The sequence below is a fragment of the Prionailurus viverrinus genome, chromosome D2 (genome assembly GCF_022837055.1).
Source record: "Prionailurus viverrinus isolate Anna chromosome D2, UM_Priviv_1.0, whole genome shotgun sequence".
Lineage (NCBI taxonomy): Eukaryota > Metazoa > Chordata > Mammalia > Carnivora > Felidae > Prionailurus > Prionailurus viverrinus.
In genome coordinates this window covers 56,402,964-56,415,682 of record NC_062571.1, presented here as the reverse complement: position 1 = coordinate 56,415,682, position 12,719 = coordinate 56,402,964, and the positions used below count along the sequence as shown (strand labels likewise).

General features: G+C 46.5%; 1 protein-coding gene across 3 annotated transcripts in view; it reads left to right on the top strand.

Moving 5' to 3' along the window:
* The window catches only part of PIK3AP1 (phosphoinositide-3-kinase adaptor protein 1), a 119,894-nt gene that overhangs the window by 59,059 nt on the left and 48,116 nt on the right, over positions 1-12,719 (top strand). For all 3 annotated transcript variants that reach the window (XM_047825113.1, XM_047825114.1, XM_047825115.1), the window contains 6 exons: positions 1,340-1,476; positions 4,181-4,325; positions 6,283-6,425; positions 6,808-6,940; positions 8,857-9,053; positions 11,668-11,857. In XM_047825113.1, the coding sequence (XP_047681069.1) occupies positions 1,340-1,476; positions 4,181-4,325; positions 6,283-6,425; positions 6,808-6,940; positions 8,857-9,053; positions 11,668-11,857 (945 nt within the window). The remainder of the gene's footprint in view (positions 1-1,339; positions 1,477-4,180; positions 4,326-6,282; positions 6,426-6,807; positions 6,941-8,856; positions 9,054-11,667; positions 11,858-12,719) is intronic.

Sequence of the window (12,719 nt, the reverse complement as noted above, 5' to 3'; positions counted from 1 at the left end):
GCCTGAGTGGGTCCTGGAGGTCGTTGCCCCACAGTTAGCAGCAGTAGGACGTCATGGTGCCTAGTCCCCTAACCCAGCTCCCCCATCTCAGCCTTCACGGTCGTGGGAGCACAACCTCTTCCCCTGTATGACCTGAGGTCTAGCGTGCAAGCCCGTGGGTAGAGCTTTCTGTGGGACATATCAGTGGCCTGATGTACCAGCCCAGCATTCTATTAGGACTGATGGCCATGAGCTCTGCAGGAGGCCACCTCCTTCCCTAGGAGGTCAGCCTGCAGGAGTCAGCCAAGATAACCCTTACCTCTCACTGTACCTGCCCTTTTAGACTGTGGGTTCTCCATAGGCAGGATCGATATCTTATTCATCTTCATGTCCTGTCAGTGCCTGACATGTTCAGCTGCTCTGTAAGTGATTTAGGAGTGAAGAAGAGATGGCCCAAGAAAGGGGCTGGATGAGCCTTCCTTCTCCTCTTAACCATTCTTAACCATTTTGTCCTTCTTTGGGATCTTATAGAAGCTTTGGACTATCTCCAGAGAGTATAGGCCTGTGCGCACGCATGCACGTGCACGCCCCCCCCCCCCCCCCCGGAATAAAAATCTTGCACACAGCCTATCAATTGATGGATTCTGGTTAAGAGCCCCTGCCTTAGAGCTCTGGTAGGTTCTACTTACACCATCTCAGCATCATCTCACTCTGTGCCATGCCCCGCACACCAGGACACCCCTCCTCACCTGCCTGAGCCTGTGCACAGTAGAGGTGTTGGCTGTGGCACCGATCTGGAACCCGGTTACACTGACCGGAGATTTGTTGAAAATGAATGCTTGTCACTGTTACTCCAGAGTGGGCACATCAGCTCGTCGTAACCCTGAGGAATAGTGGCTTCCTGGACAGCACAGTTTTTACTTGATATTCAAAAGATGGCCTTTAAATGGACAGCTGATGCTTGACCCCACCTGAGGAGAAGGGTTCTCCTTTCCTCACAGCCACTAAAGCCAGCAGTGCAGGAAGTCTGGAGGCAAAGCTTCCAGAAGCCCACAGGTTGAGACTAGACTTGCCAGCCTTGGGCAGCAGCCTGTCTCAGACTTTTTGGCCTTCTTCTCAGCAGTCTACCTCTTGCTGTCCTTCCTCTTGCTGTCACCCTACCCTTGTGGCCTACCAGATCATTGGCTTTTCCTCATTAGGTCCTCTTTCATGATTTCCTGAGTCACTCCCTTCAGCTTATATTTATTTGACGTTCAGAGCCATTTCCTATTTGGTAACGTTCGGGGCTTTCAGGGGGTGGAACGTGCCCAATAGTTCTCCTTCCTTGTGTTCCCATTCAGCAGTGTCCTTTGTTCCGTAGATTCTGGCTGTGACTCAGTCACTGACACAGAGGCTGAAGACGAGAAGGGGCCTTCCTACTTGAAGCAGCAGAGCCTACCGCCGCAGACTTCTCCTGGGAACCTGATGGTGGTGCAGCCGGACCGCATTCGCTGTGGGGTAGGCGCTCCTGGGGCTGGTGGATCAGTGTCAGAACATGGCCTTTTCAGTGGATGCAGTTGTCATAGTGAAAGGAGTGGGGTTTTCCTGTTGCACCTCAGTGTAATCCCAGCCTTCCCTTGGGATTCCTCTGTAGATGAGCTGCCCTGAGAACCCCAGGACCTGGGCCTTGAGCACAACTCACTCCTTTAAGTCCAACAGAGGTGAGCTCAGGAGTGTATGTGCCATCGATCTAAGACTGTGAGTTCCTAGATCAAAAACACAGAGCGTGTGGCACACATGAGCATTACCGGACACTTATGCCAGCCCTGGAGGTAGAGGCCTGGGTCTATTCCTGCCAGGGTAGTGCTGGGAGGAGGGAGATGGGGGGCATTTTGCGAGCTTGCTTCTCCATCAACCGACCACTGCTGTGCCCCACATGAGTCCCTTGAAGCTTGCTGGCTGAAACTTGCCAAGGCTGATTGCCTAAGGGATAAGATAAATGCCAAAGCATAATGTGACTCACGTTTTCAGGGTGGGACATATGTTAACAGGTGACTTGAATGTGATGGCACAATTGATAGTCCATTGTCCTTCGAATCCTACCATCCTGTTGGTAGTTTTTTATTTCCTTATGGAAAATATGTGATAATTAGTTCAGGGCAGTAAAATACTTCCCTGTGGATACAAGCCCTTTGCTAAGTTTGCCAGCATGGTCTCCTAGAGACAAGAGGGTGTGTGAGCCTTGGCAGTGGGAAGTACTAGCTTCCTTGCACCAGTGAGTGGTTTTCCGTGCAGCCTGAGGCCACGAGGTGTTGAGCAAGGACTCCCTCCATGGAGATTGCAAACCGCTGCTTTGGGTGAGATTGAGCTCATAGACATGTTTGTTTTAGATTGCACAGTGTTTTAGCAATTAGGCATGAGAATCTGTTCCCAGCTTCCTTTGAATCAGAATCTGGTAATACCAGGCCTGAGGTGAGTGGCTGGGCCTAGCAGCCCGTTAGATGGGGCATGTATCCCCCAGTCCACTCTTCCCACCGTTCACTTTTCTTCATTCTCAGCCCACTTCATGCTTCCTCCTTGTTGGCCAGCTCTTGGTGGGCATTCCAGCATCTAGGCTGTCCATATGCCCGCCTGTCTTCCCCGCACTCTTCTCGTCCTGAGACCTGTGGTCTTTTCCCGAGACCAGGCTAGTGGGCACTTGTGGGTGAAGGCATTCGGAACTGAAGAATGGTACCCTTGACATGCCTCCCTGATTCTCCAGACTTTTGTTCCTTCTCCCATCCTGGCTTCCAGGATTCTCCTTGTGGCCTGTCCTTGGTCTCTGGACCCTGGGGTGGCTGGACTGGGGTTGGGTCCTGACTGTCAACAGAGAAGAACACACTCATTCTCTCTGACTCCCCATGTTGCCTGGGAGAAGGAGCAGGTGGGACAGGGCCTTGGCTGCAGCCAGAGCCAGGTCAACCACAAACACATCCACATTCAGCCTCAACAGCCTCCAGAAACCAGAACCATGCCTCTTCTTCACCTGTTGTGAAATAGTGGCCTTCATCATGAAGGGCTACTATGAGGACTTTATTTTATTTTATTTTATTTTATTTTATTTTATTTTATTTTATTTTATTTTATTGTCCATTTCGAGAGAGAGAGAGACAGAATGTGAGAGGGGGAGGGACAGAGAGAGAGGGAGACAGAATCGGAAGCAGGCTTCAGGCTCTGAGCAGTCAGCTCAGAGCTCAACCAACGGTTGAGGGCTCAAACCCACAAACCGTGAGATCATGACCTGAGCCAAAGTTGGACACTTAACCTACTGAGCCACCCAGGTGCCCCAAAGGACTTTATAATAGAATCTTAGGATGAACACTTGGGGATTAGCAATGACTGGAAATCTCTTCTTTCTCCGCTTCTCTTTGGAGGGTCTATCCTTACCAGTTCAAGTTTTGAGAGGCCCATTACCCACTTAACTAGCACAGTAAAACAAGACAATCGTATGTGGCTGGCCCAGCAAGAGATCTTAAAGCAAGGTAAAATAGCTATTCATAGGTTGCTCCATGCCTTAGGAAAATCAGTCCTCCAATAAGGCATTTTTCCCATTCAAGAACAGCATAAAGAGCAGAAGCCAAGAGGGCTTCTTCTGGCTGTTGCCTCTCACATTGTGAGGTGCATGTGAGTCACCCCGGGTGTCTTGGTAAAATTCGGATTTTGATGGTTCAGTGGATCCAGGAAGGGCCTGAGATTCTGCATTTCTAATGATTTCCAGTGCTGTGAGTCCGATGGCTTCACTTTGAGTAGCCAGCCTACTCTCAGAATAGTGCTTCTTAAACTATCTGTGAAGATCCTTTTTATTTTGCTTTTTAAATTTTCTGATTCTGCCACGGGCTAATGCTTTTATAAAACACAATAAAAAGAAATGCTGTAAAAATGAAATAAAAGTATGTATGAAATACAAGCCCCAGGTTTTTAAATTATTACATTAAGTTCAACAGACATAAAATTACTCCATCAAATTGCTGTAAAGGCTTATAAATGTTCACTCTCAGTCTTTGTAACTTGTCTTTTTGAGACCCACAGCAGTTGTGCCCAGTGCTAGACTCCAGACCCCACCCCGCTCTGGGACAGCCTCTCTAGATAGAGCTGGGGATCAGGGAGCCAGGAGACCCTCTGCCCAGCACCCTAATAGGGTACCCAGGAGGGAGAGGGGACACTGACTGGTCTCCTGTTGCAGGCGGAAACCACTGTCTACGTCATCATGAGATGTAAGCTGGATGAGAGGGTGACCACAGAAGCGGAATTTTCTCCTGAGGATTCTCCCTCATTAAGGGTGGAAGCCAAGCTGGAGAATGAGTACACCATTTCCGTGAAGGCCCCCAGTAAGTAGCCCCATCTACCTCCGGAAATTAGGCATCCTGTTCAGGAAGAGGCCCACTCTTACTTTCTTTTACTTGTCCTGTCTTTATTCAGCAATTGAGAAGAGTGACAGCCAACATTTGGATTTGGTTGTCATGTTCTATTTAAAGGAAAAGGAAGTTGCAGAAATGTACATGTGTGATGGGGAAAAAATAGATATATTAAAATTTTTATCCTCATGAAGTAAACATATTAAAAATTTTTTAAACTAGAGGAAAGTAGAAAAAAGTCATCAGACTACTATACTGTCTCTTGGCCTTTGTTCACAAGTTTTAACAACAGTTGTTTTCAATATTCTGTTTTTCTTTATATAATCTTATATTTATTCTCTTAGCATTCTTTTACCCTGTGCTGTTACATGGACTTTGTAACTTACCATTTTATAACATACTTTTTCTGTTACAAAAGTAATGTGAGCTCAGTACCAAAAAGTTGAGGAATACAACCACCATAAAGGAAAGTAAATAGAAAATTGCCTATATGCCCACCTCAAAGGAAATCAGTGATTTCTGTATTTTTCTGAATCTGTGTACATAGCTTTGTTTTTTTATTTATTTATTTTTAATGTTTTTATTTATTATTTTTGAGACAGAGAAAGACAGAGCATGAGCAGGAGAGGAGCAGAGAGAGAGGGAGACACAGAATCCAAAGCAGGCTCCAGGCTCTGAGCTGTCAGCACAGAGCCTGACGCGGGGCTCGAACTCACAGGCTGTGAGATCATGACCCGAGCTGAAGTCGGATGTTTAACTGACTGAGCCACCCAGGCACCCCTGTGTACATAGCTTTGTATAGTCTCATCGGCCACTTTCATTACCTGGAAAATACCTTTGAGTATTTCCCATGTTAATAAATATTCTTTTGCAACATGATGCTTTATGGTTACGAGGTAATCCATTGTACAGATGTATCATAGTTTTTAAAGCCAGTTCCTTGTGTTGGACCTATATCTTAAAATCCATATTGTTTAAAGCTGCATAATACTCCATTGAATAGAAGTGTCATCTTTCAATTTTCCATTTCCTCATTGTGTTCTGTATTTACATAATTTCTGATTTCTTATTGTCTTCTTATTCTTTTAAGTTATGATATATTGAGCATCTTCATGCATGCATTTAGGATTTTTTCCTCAAGATGGAATCCCTTGAAATGATGGGCATTTTTAAGGATCCTGGAAATAAGGTTTAATTGCCTTCTGAAATATTACTTCTATCAAGTTTGCTATATCATCACCAGCACTAGACATTATCATTTAAAATATCTTTGCTAATTTGATGTCTTTTTAAAGAGTAGCCCATTGTTTTAATTTGCATTTCTTTGATTATTATAGAGGCTGAATATTTTTCCATGTTCTGTACTTGTTGCATTTCCTCTTTTGTGAATCGAATCTTTGTGGTTGGTGTATTTTTAATTTTTTCTTTCCTCCTCAAAACCCCTTCCTGTGGTGCCGAAGAGAGAGAGCACGTAGTAATGACAGCAACAGAGCAAGTGAATCAATTCTCCTGGCCCAGTGTCGTGGAGGCAGAATTCCACCTGCCAGGATCTATCCCACCTTGTGCCAACCACTGACCTTTGTATAAAGTGCTTTAAACTCAGCTCCTCTTCCTGTTTATCATGGTACTGGGCCTAGTGTAGTGAACAAAACAGATGAAAATCTTCCAAAAACTCAATTGCAGACCCAGTGAGGACAATTCCTTTGACTCAGAGGCCTCCCAAGTACTGGTCTGCTCACTTCCTACTTCTCCCCTTCCCCTCACTTCTCTGTCCTCAACCTTACCTCCAAAATCTTTCTTCCAGCCCCCAGTTAATTTCTTTACCATTAAGGTGAATCCATGAACACTTTTCCCTGGAAACTTGTTCTTCCTGGGTGCGTTCATGGTGGTGTTTTGTTTTTGTTTTTGTTTTTCTTCTTCTTCTGTTTAGACCTTTCATCTGGGAATGTTTCTCTAAAGATCTATTCCGGGGAGTTAGTGGTGTGTGAAACTGTTATCAGCTACTATACTGACATGGAAGAAATTGGGAATTTATTGTCCAATGCTGCAAATCCTGTGGAGTTCATGTGTCAGGTAAGGATGTTGAAAGGAAACCTGAGTTTTCTGGGCACGTAGTTCCTTTTCATTTTTTAATTAAAATTTTTTAAAAAAATGTTTTTAGTTATTTTTGAGAGAGAGAGTGAGAGCACGCATGAGCAGGGGAGGGGCAGAGAGACACACACACACAAAATTCAAAGCAAACTCCCAAGTTCTCAGCTGTCAGCACAGAGCCCGACGTGGGGCTCGAACTCACAAATCGCGAGATCATGACCTGAGCTGAAGTCAGATGCTTAACTGACTGAGCCACCCAGGCACCCCTGGGTGTGTAGTTTCTGCTCATGGTTCTTCAGTTTCTAACCTGCTGGATGGGAGATAGCTGGGGTTAAAGTCTGACCTTCTTCCCTTTTGTGTTCAGGCCTTTAAAATTGTGCCCTACAACACAGAGACCCTTGATAAACTGCTAACTGAGTCCCTGAAGAACAATATCCCTGCGAGTGGACTGCACCTCTTTGGAATTAACCAGCTGGAAGAAGAAGATATGATGACAAGTAAGTCAAAAGGTCAAACCTCAGGAAACCAACCTTGGGTTGACTCCACTCTGTTGGTTTCAGCATCCAGTCAGCCTGTGCTCAAACCTCGCTGGTTCCTTCCCTGCAGCTCATCCTTGGGGGATGATTCCTTCACTGGCTAGCTGGTCTTCCAAATTGTCAATCTCCCTACCTCCACCCCTTGCTAAAAACCCTTTGTGGTCCCATTGGCCTTCAGATCAAGTTCAAACTCCTTAACATGTTTGCAAGCACTTCCCAAGGGGTTCCTGATGCATTTCTGCCCTTATCTCTCTCCACTCTATCCCTTGGCTCTGCTCTATGGAAAGTATGAGCTTCTTTCACCCAATGAAAATTCTGCCCTGCCTCTTGCCAACTCACCTTATGGGAATACAGTTTCTTCCTCTCCTCATTGGTTACCATTCACCTGGTGGCCCTCTGTTCACCCCCCTGCAGCGGCTTAGGTAGCACTTTCTCAGGAAGACCTTCCCGAACCTTCGGCAGGGTGTTCCATCTAGGTGCCAGGGGCTCCCCTGGCATGTCAGCTGTCCTCTGTGCTAGTTCTCCTCAGCTGTGTCTGTCTTCTCTGCTAGGCTGTCAGCTCAGTGAGGGCAGAGGCAGTGCCTGGGTGGCTAATTAAAGGCTCAAAACATTTGTTCAGTGAGGGAGGAACAGTCTTGTGTGCACGTGTGACATGAACTGCTTGTGTGGCGATGGTCACTGGCCAGCTGGACAGGGTGCCTGTTAGGGTGCTTCTGTGGACACCACTCTTCCATCACGTGGCCCAGTAGAACCCAGTTACCCTCTACCTGTGTCCGACCCTTCTTTCTATCTATCTATCTATCTATCTATCTATCTATCTATCACTATTGGGTTTAGAAATCAATTTTTATGGGGTGCCTGGGTGGCTCAGTTGGTTGAGTGTCTGACTTTGGCTCAGGTCTTGATCTCACAGTTCGTGAGTTCAAGCCCTGCATTGGGCTCTGTGCTGATACCACGGGGCCTGGAGTCCACTTCAGATTCTGTGTGTCCCTCTCTCTCTGCCCCCTCCCCTGCCGCTGCTCACACTCTGTGTCTCTCTGTCTTTCAAAAAGAAATAAACATTGAGAAAAAGAAATCAATTTTTATGAAAACAAACAAAAGAAAGATTGGTCCCCAACTCCACAACACAAACTGTCTATTTTCTTGGTAGAGTTTAACTTGCTGCATCCAGATATTAGTAGGTGGAGGGGGTCATGGGGATCCAGTGACCTACAGGAATACTTTGTTTCCCATGAATCAGAGGGTTAATGGACATCCTGCAGTTCAGGTGTATTAATACCAACATTCAAAACCTGTCCTAAACAAAGAACTCACTGAATACCATCTTATTAATCCTCTCAGCCCTTTTGAGATAGTTTGGGAATATCTCCTCATTCAAAACTAAGGGCCATGGAAAGGCTAATTAACATACCTAGGATTACTTGGCATACTTTATGAAATTTGGAGTAAGAGCTAAGAAGATGGACTTCTCTTTTTTAATCAGCACGAAGAAATTGTGTTAAAGTGCTATGAAATTTGCAGAGAAGGTCAAAACCTGATTCCCGTTGTACTTTGTGGCTGCTGCTTAAGCCTTTAGAAGATCAGCATATTTTGAATTAGTATTATTTTTCAGGATTCTTTGATCCTTTTAGAGAAAAAAGGTAGGATATTAACTGTTAGATTTGCAAATTAATTAACATGTTTCTTCTGTCATCTGAGGGCATATAATCTTCAGTGGTACCTCAAAGGAAGCTGCCAGATGTTAGGTCAGTCAGCCGAGAACTATTGATTGAGTGCCTGCTGGATGCCATGGTAGGCTTGCCAGCTTTGTGTCTATGAATAAGGGTGCCTCTGCCTTCATTTTCATTTGTCCATTGTTTTCCTTAACAATTATTCAGATCAGAGGGACGAGGAGCTGCCCACCTTGTTGCATTTTGCTGCGAAGTATGGACTGAAGAACCTCACTGCCTTGTTGCTCACCTGCCCAGGAGCCCTACAGGCATACAGTGTGGCAAACAAGCATGGCCACTACCCCAACACCATTGCTGAGAAACATGGCTTCAGAGACCTGCGGCAGTTCATCGATGAGTATGTGGTAAGGTCAAGGCGGGGGAGGCCCCAGGAATGGAAATGGACTGTGTGGTCCAAGGGCTGCCTTTGCACTCGAGACATGGTTGGATTTCATCTCTAGCAGGGGCTCATGTGCCTCTTCTCTGGCGGGGCCAGTGTGTGTGGAACTGAGCCCTGGAGTCATATGGACCTGAGTCCACATTCCTGTGCCAATACTTGTCAGCCACAGTGGATGACATGGACAGATCATGTATACTCTCTCTTTTAGTGTCCTAAGATGCAGAAGGAAGGTAACACCAGTCCTACTCATAGGGTTGTTTTCAGGATAAAAGGAAATAATGTATGTAAAGCACTGAGGTCTACCCTCAAAGAATTTACAGAGACATTCAGAGAGTGAATCTGCTAGAGGTTGATGCTGATCCCTCTTCTTCCACCTCCAAGGCACTTTGATGGGATGCTCCCAGCTGCCTGTCCCACTGTCAGGTCCCACTGTGAACTGTTAGTATTGGTTTCTTCCTTAGCAGAGACCACAACAAAGCTCTGCAATTGATGCTTTGGGGAGGCCACCTGTGAGGACCCACCTTATGCCAATGGCCTGTCTCTCTTTCTGAGCCTCTGTGTGTCTAAGAGACAGAGGCCCCGTTTATTTGCTCATCTGGTTTTAGACCCCCAGGTCCTCCTTGATCACTGACTTCTGGGTCCTTCTTTGAGTGTAATCTCATCCATGCCTGGGCCTTATTCCATGCCCCAATATTGCTTCTCTTGTCTTGGAGGCCCCTACCTTTCCTGACTGGACCCTTTTCTGATTTTCCTTCATCTTCATGAGTCACAGCTGGGACTCTCAGCCTCTCTCATGGGGCTGTGACCTCAAAAGGAACAACAAAGACAATCTAGTCTTACTCTCTATCTCCATACAGAGGTGAGCCTACACCTCCCCAGAAACTTAATTCTGTGCTCAGTATTTGACAGTTTTCAGGTCAGTGACTCACTGAGGCATGTATGGGGGCTCTCCACAGTTTGGGAGTGATTAAGTACGTTGAATGAGTGGAATAGCATGAGTGCCCATTTGGGGCACGGTCTACATAAATAAGGCTAAAAGGTGTTTACTTGGCTTTCCTTTGAAGTCACAAATGTATCAAATGCAGGATTTCATTTCCATGCCAACAGTTTTTATTGGGGACATACTGTGTTCATAGTCATAACTACTGTTTATTGAATTTATTTGATTGGCAAAAGGCAGTGTTTCATTTAATCATCACCACAATCCTTTGAAGTTGGCAGTATTGTTATCTCTCTTTAATAAATGAGGAGAAGGGCTTAGCAAGGCAGAGTAATTGTGTGAGGGTCACACTCTAGTAAGGGTGGAGATGGGATGCAAACCTAGTTTGATGCTAATTCCGGGGCTTGTTATTCTAGCCTGTGTAACAGGGAAGTTTCGAGATGCCTTTTCAGTTCGCACTGAAATTCATCTGATTCACATTTCTCCAATCTTAGCTCTCCGACCAAAAATCACCTTCAGCCGATGCATCTTCAGCATTGCTACCAAGAGTTTGCCTCCGCGTGTTGTTTATGACCTCTAAGAACTGTCCTGTTTCCTCTTTCCACCACATCAAAACCAAATGCCAGAACTTGAGTCTCTACCACTTCCCAACTGTCACCTGGGCTACTCCTCAGGTCTCATCAGGAAACGAACACGTTGTGTCAATAGCAGATTAGCTCTCTTGGGGTAGTGATGATGAAAACGAGGATTTTTGCGGGTTGGTGCTGAAATAGGATTGTGAAACATCAAAGTTTCTTACCAGGAAAGTTGTGTGGAGGTTTCAGGGAAGCCAGTTTTCCGGCTTCACCACCATCTACAGGCAGAATGACGAGGGCCGCCTGTCCGACTGCAGGGCACTTCATCCAAGACCACCTCTTGTCTCAGGCACACAGGGTAGAAAACCAAGGGAGGTACCTCAGAGCAGCCTGCTAGAAGGGACAGGGACGAGGCCCCGAGCGTCTGAGGGACGTCTGACTGCACGCTAGCTCAAGGACATCTTAGCTGCAGCCCTGCTTAGCCCATTTGGATTTCCATCTGGCTGGTCAGCAAGGGTGACACCCTTGGGTGTCACTTGTTTCCCTAAGTAGAAACCAGGGTGTAGTAGAAAGGTCAGAAGGTAGGATTGCACAGCCCTGAGTAAGGCACTAGGTTTTTCTGAGCTGTGTTTTTCTCATCTTTGAACTAGGGAATATTACAAGTTTCTCAAGCCGTTGTGGAAGGGATGGCATGACGGTATGTATAGGCAAACACCCAGCATCGTACCTGACCCGTAATAGGTGCTCACGAGAAAGTCTTTAATTTGTATCCTGTGGATACATGCATCTCATCGGATGCTTAATGACAGTCTCTTGTGTGCATGACTCTGCTTCGTGTTGGGAGAAGATAGAAAGATTAAAACAAAAAATATAAAACAAACAGAAGAAGGCTTGGAGCCTGGCCTCCACGAGCTTTCAGGCTGGTGGGAAATACAGACAGACACACAGCTGAGCCCTGACCCATGTGCACCTTTACTCTGCCTGTCACGAGCCCCTGAGGGCCTAACTGTCCCCAGAGGGCCAGGCCGTCTCAGGGTTCCCGTGACTCCCGTCTTCTCTTTCAGGAAACTGTGGACATGCTGAAGAGTCACATTAAAGAGGAACTGATGCAAGGGGAGGAGGCTGACGCCGTGTATGAGTCCATGGCCCACCTGTCCACAGACCTGCTCATGAAGTGCTCCCTCAACCCCGGCTGTGACGAGGAGCTATATGAGTCCATGGCTGCCTTTGTCCCAGCTGCCACCGAAGACCTCTGTAAGTAGCACAGCCCAGTTCTGCTTCCATCCTTCTGCTGACACACGGCTTTCTTCGCTCTGGTGTGTGGTGGTGGGGGTGGGGGGAAGTCCCTCGCCTACCCCCACTCTGCCCCAGAGAGATGAAGATCCTGTTTTACACAAGTTAGATCTTGTCATCATGTGCTGTGACAAGCACAGTCCTTCTCCAGACTTCCTCCGCTGTGACTGCTGAGCGACTGAAAAGTGTAGGCAAGTGCCTGGAGGTCAGAATTGATGGGGGCATCGTCTTGTGATCTGAGAGGCTCAATCAGTGGCTCTCAACCCTATCAGTCCCAACGGGCCCTTCTTATAACATTTCATAATGCTTCCCTTTAGTACCTTGACATGCCACTCATATACAATATAATCTGCCTACATATGAAAATTAAAAGAAAATTTTTTAGTTTATTTATTTATTTATTTAGGGAGCAAGCACATGTGCCTGCATGAGTGAGGGGCAGAGAGAGAGGGAGAGAGGAAATCCCAAACAGGCTCTGCAGAGTCCGTGCAGAGCTCGACATGGGGCTCGATTCCACAAACCATGAGATCGTGACCTGAGCTGAAACCAACAGTCGGATGCTTAACTGACTGAGCCCCTCAGGCGCCCCATTACATATGAAAATTTATTTTTTTTTATTAAATTTTTTTTCAACGTTTATTTATTTTTGGGACAGAGAGAGACAGAGCATGAACGGGGGAGGGGCAGAGAGAGAGGGAGACACAGAATCGGAAACAGGCTCCAGGCTCTGAGCCATCAGCCCAGAGCCTGACGCGGGGCTCGAACCCACGGACCGCGAGATCGTGACCTGGCTGAAGTCGGACGCTTAACCGACTGCGCCACC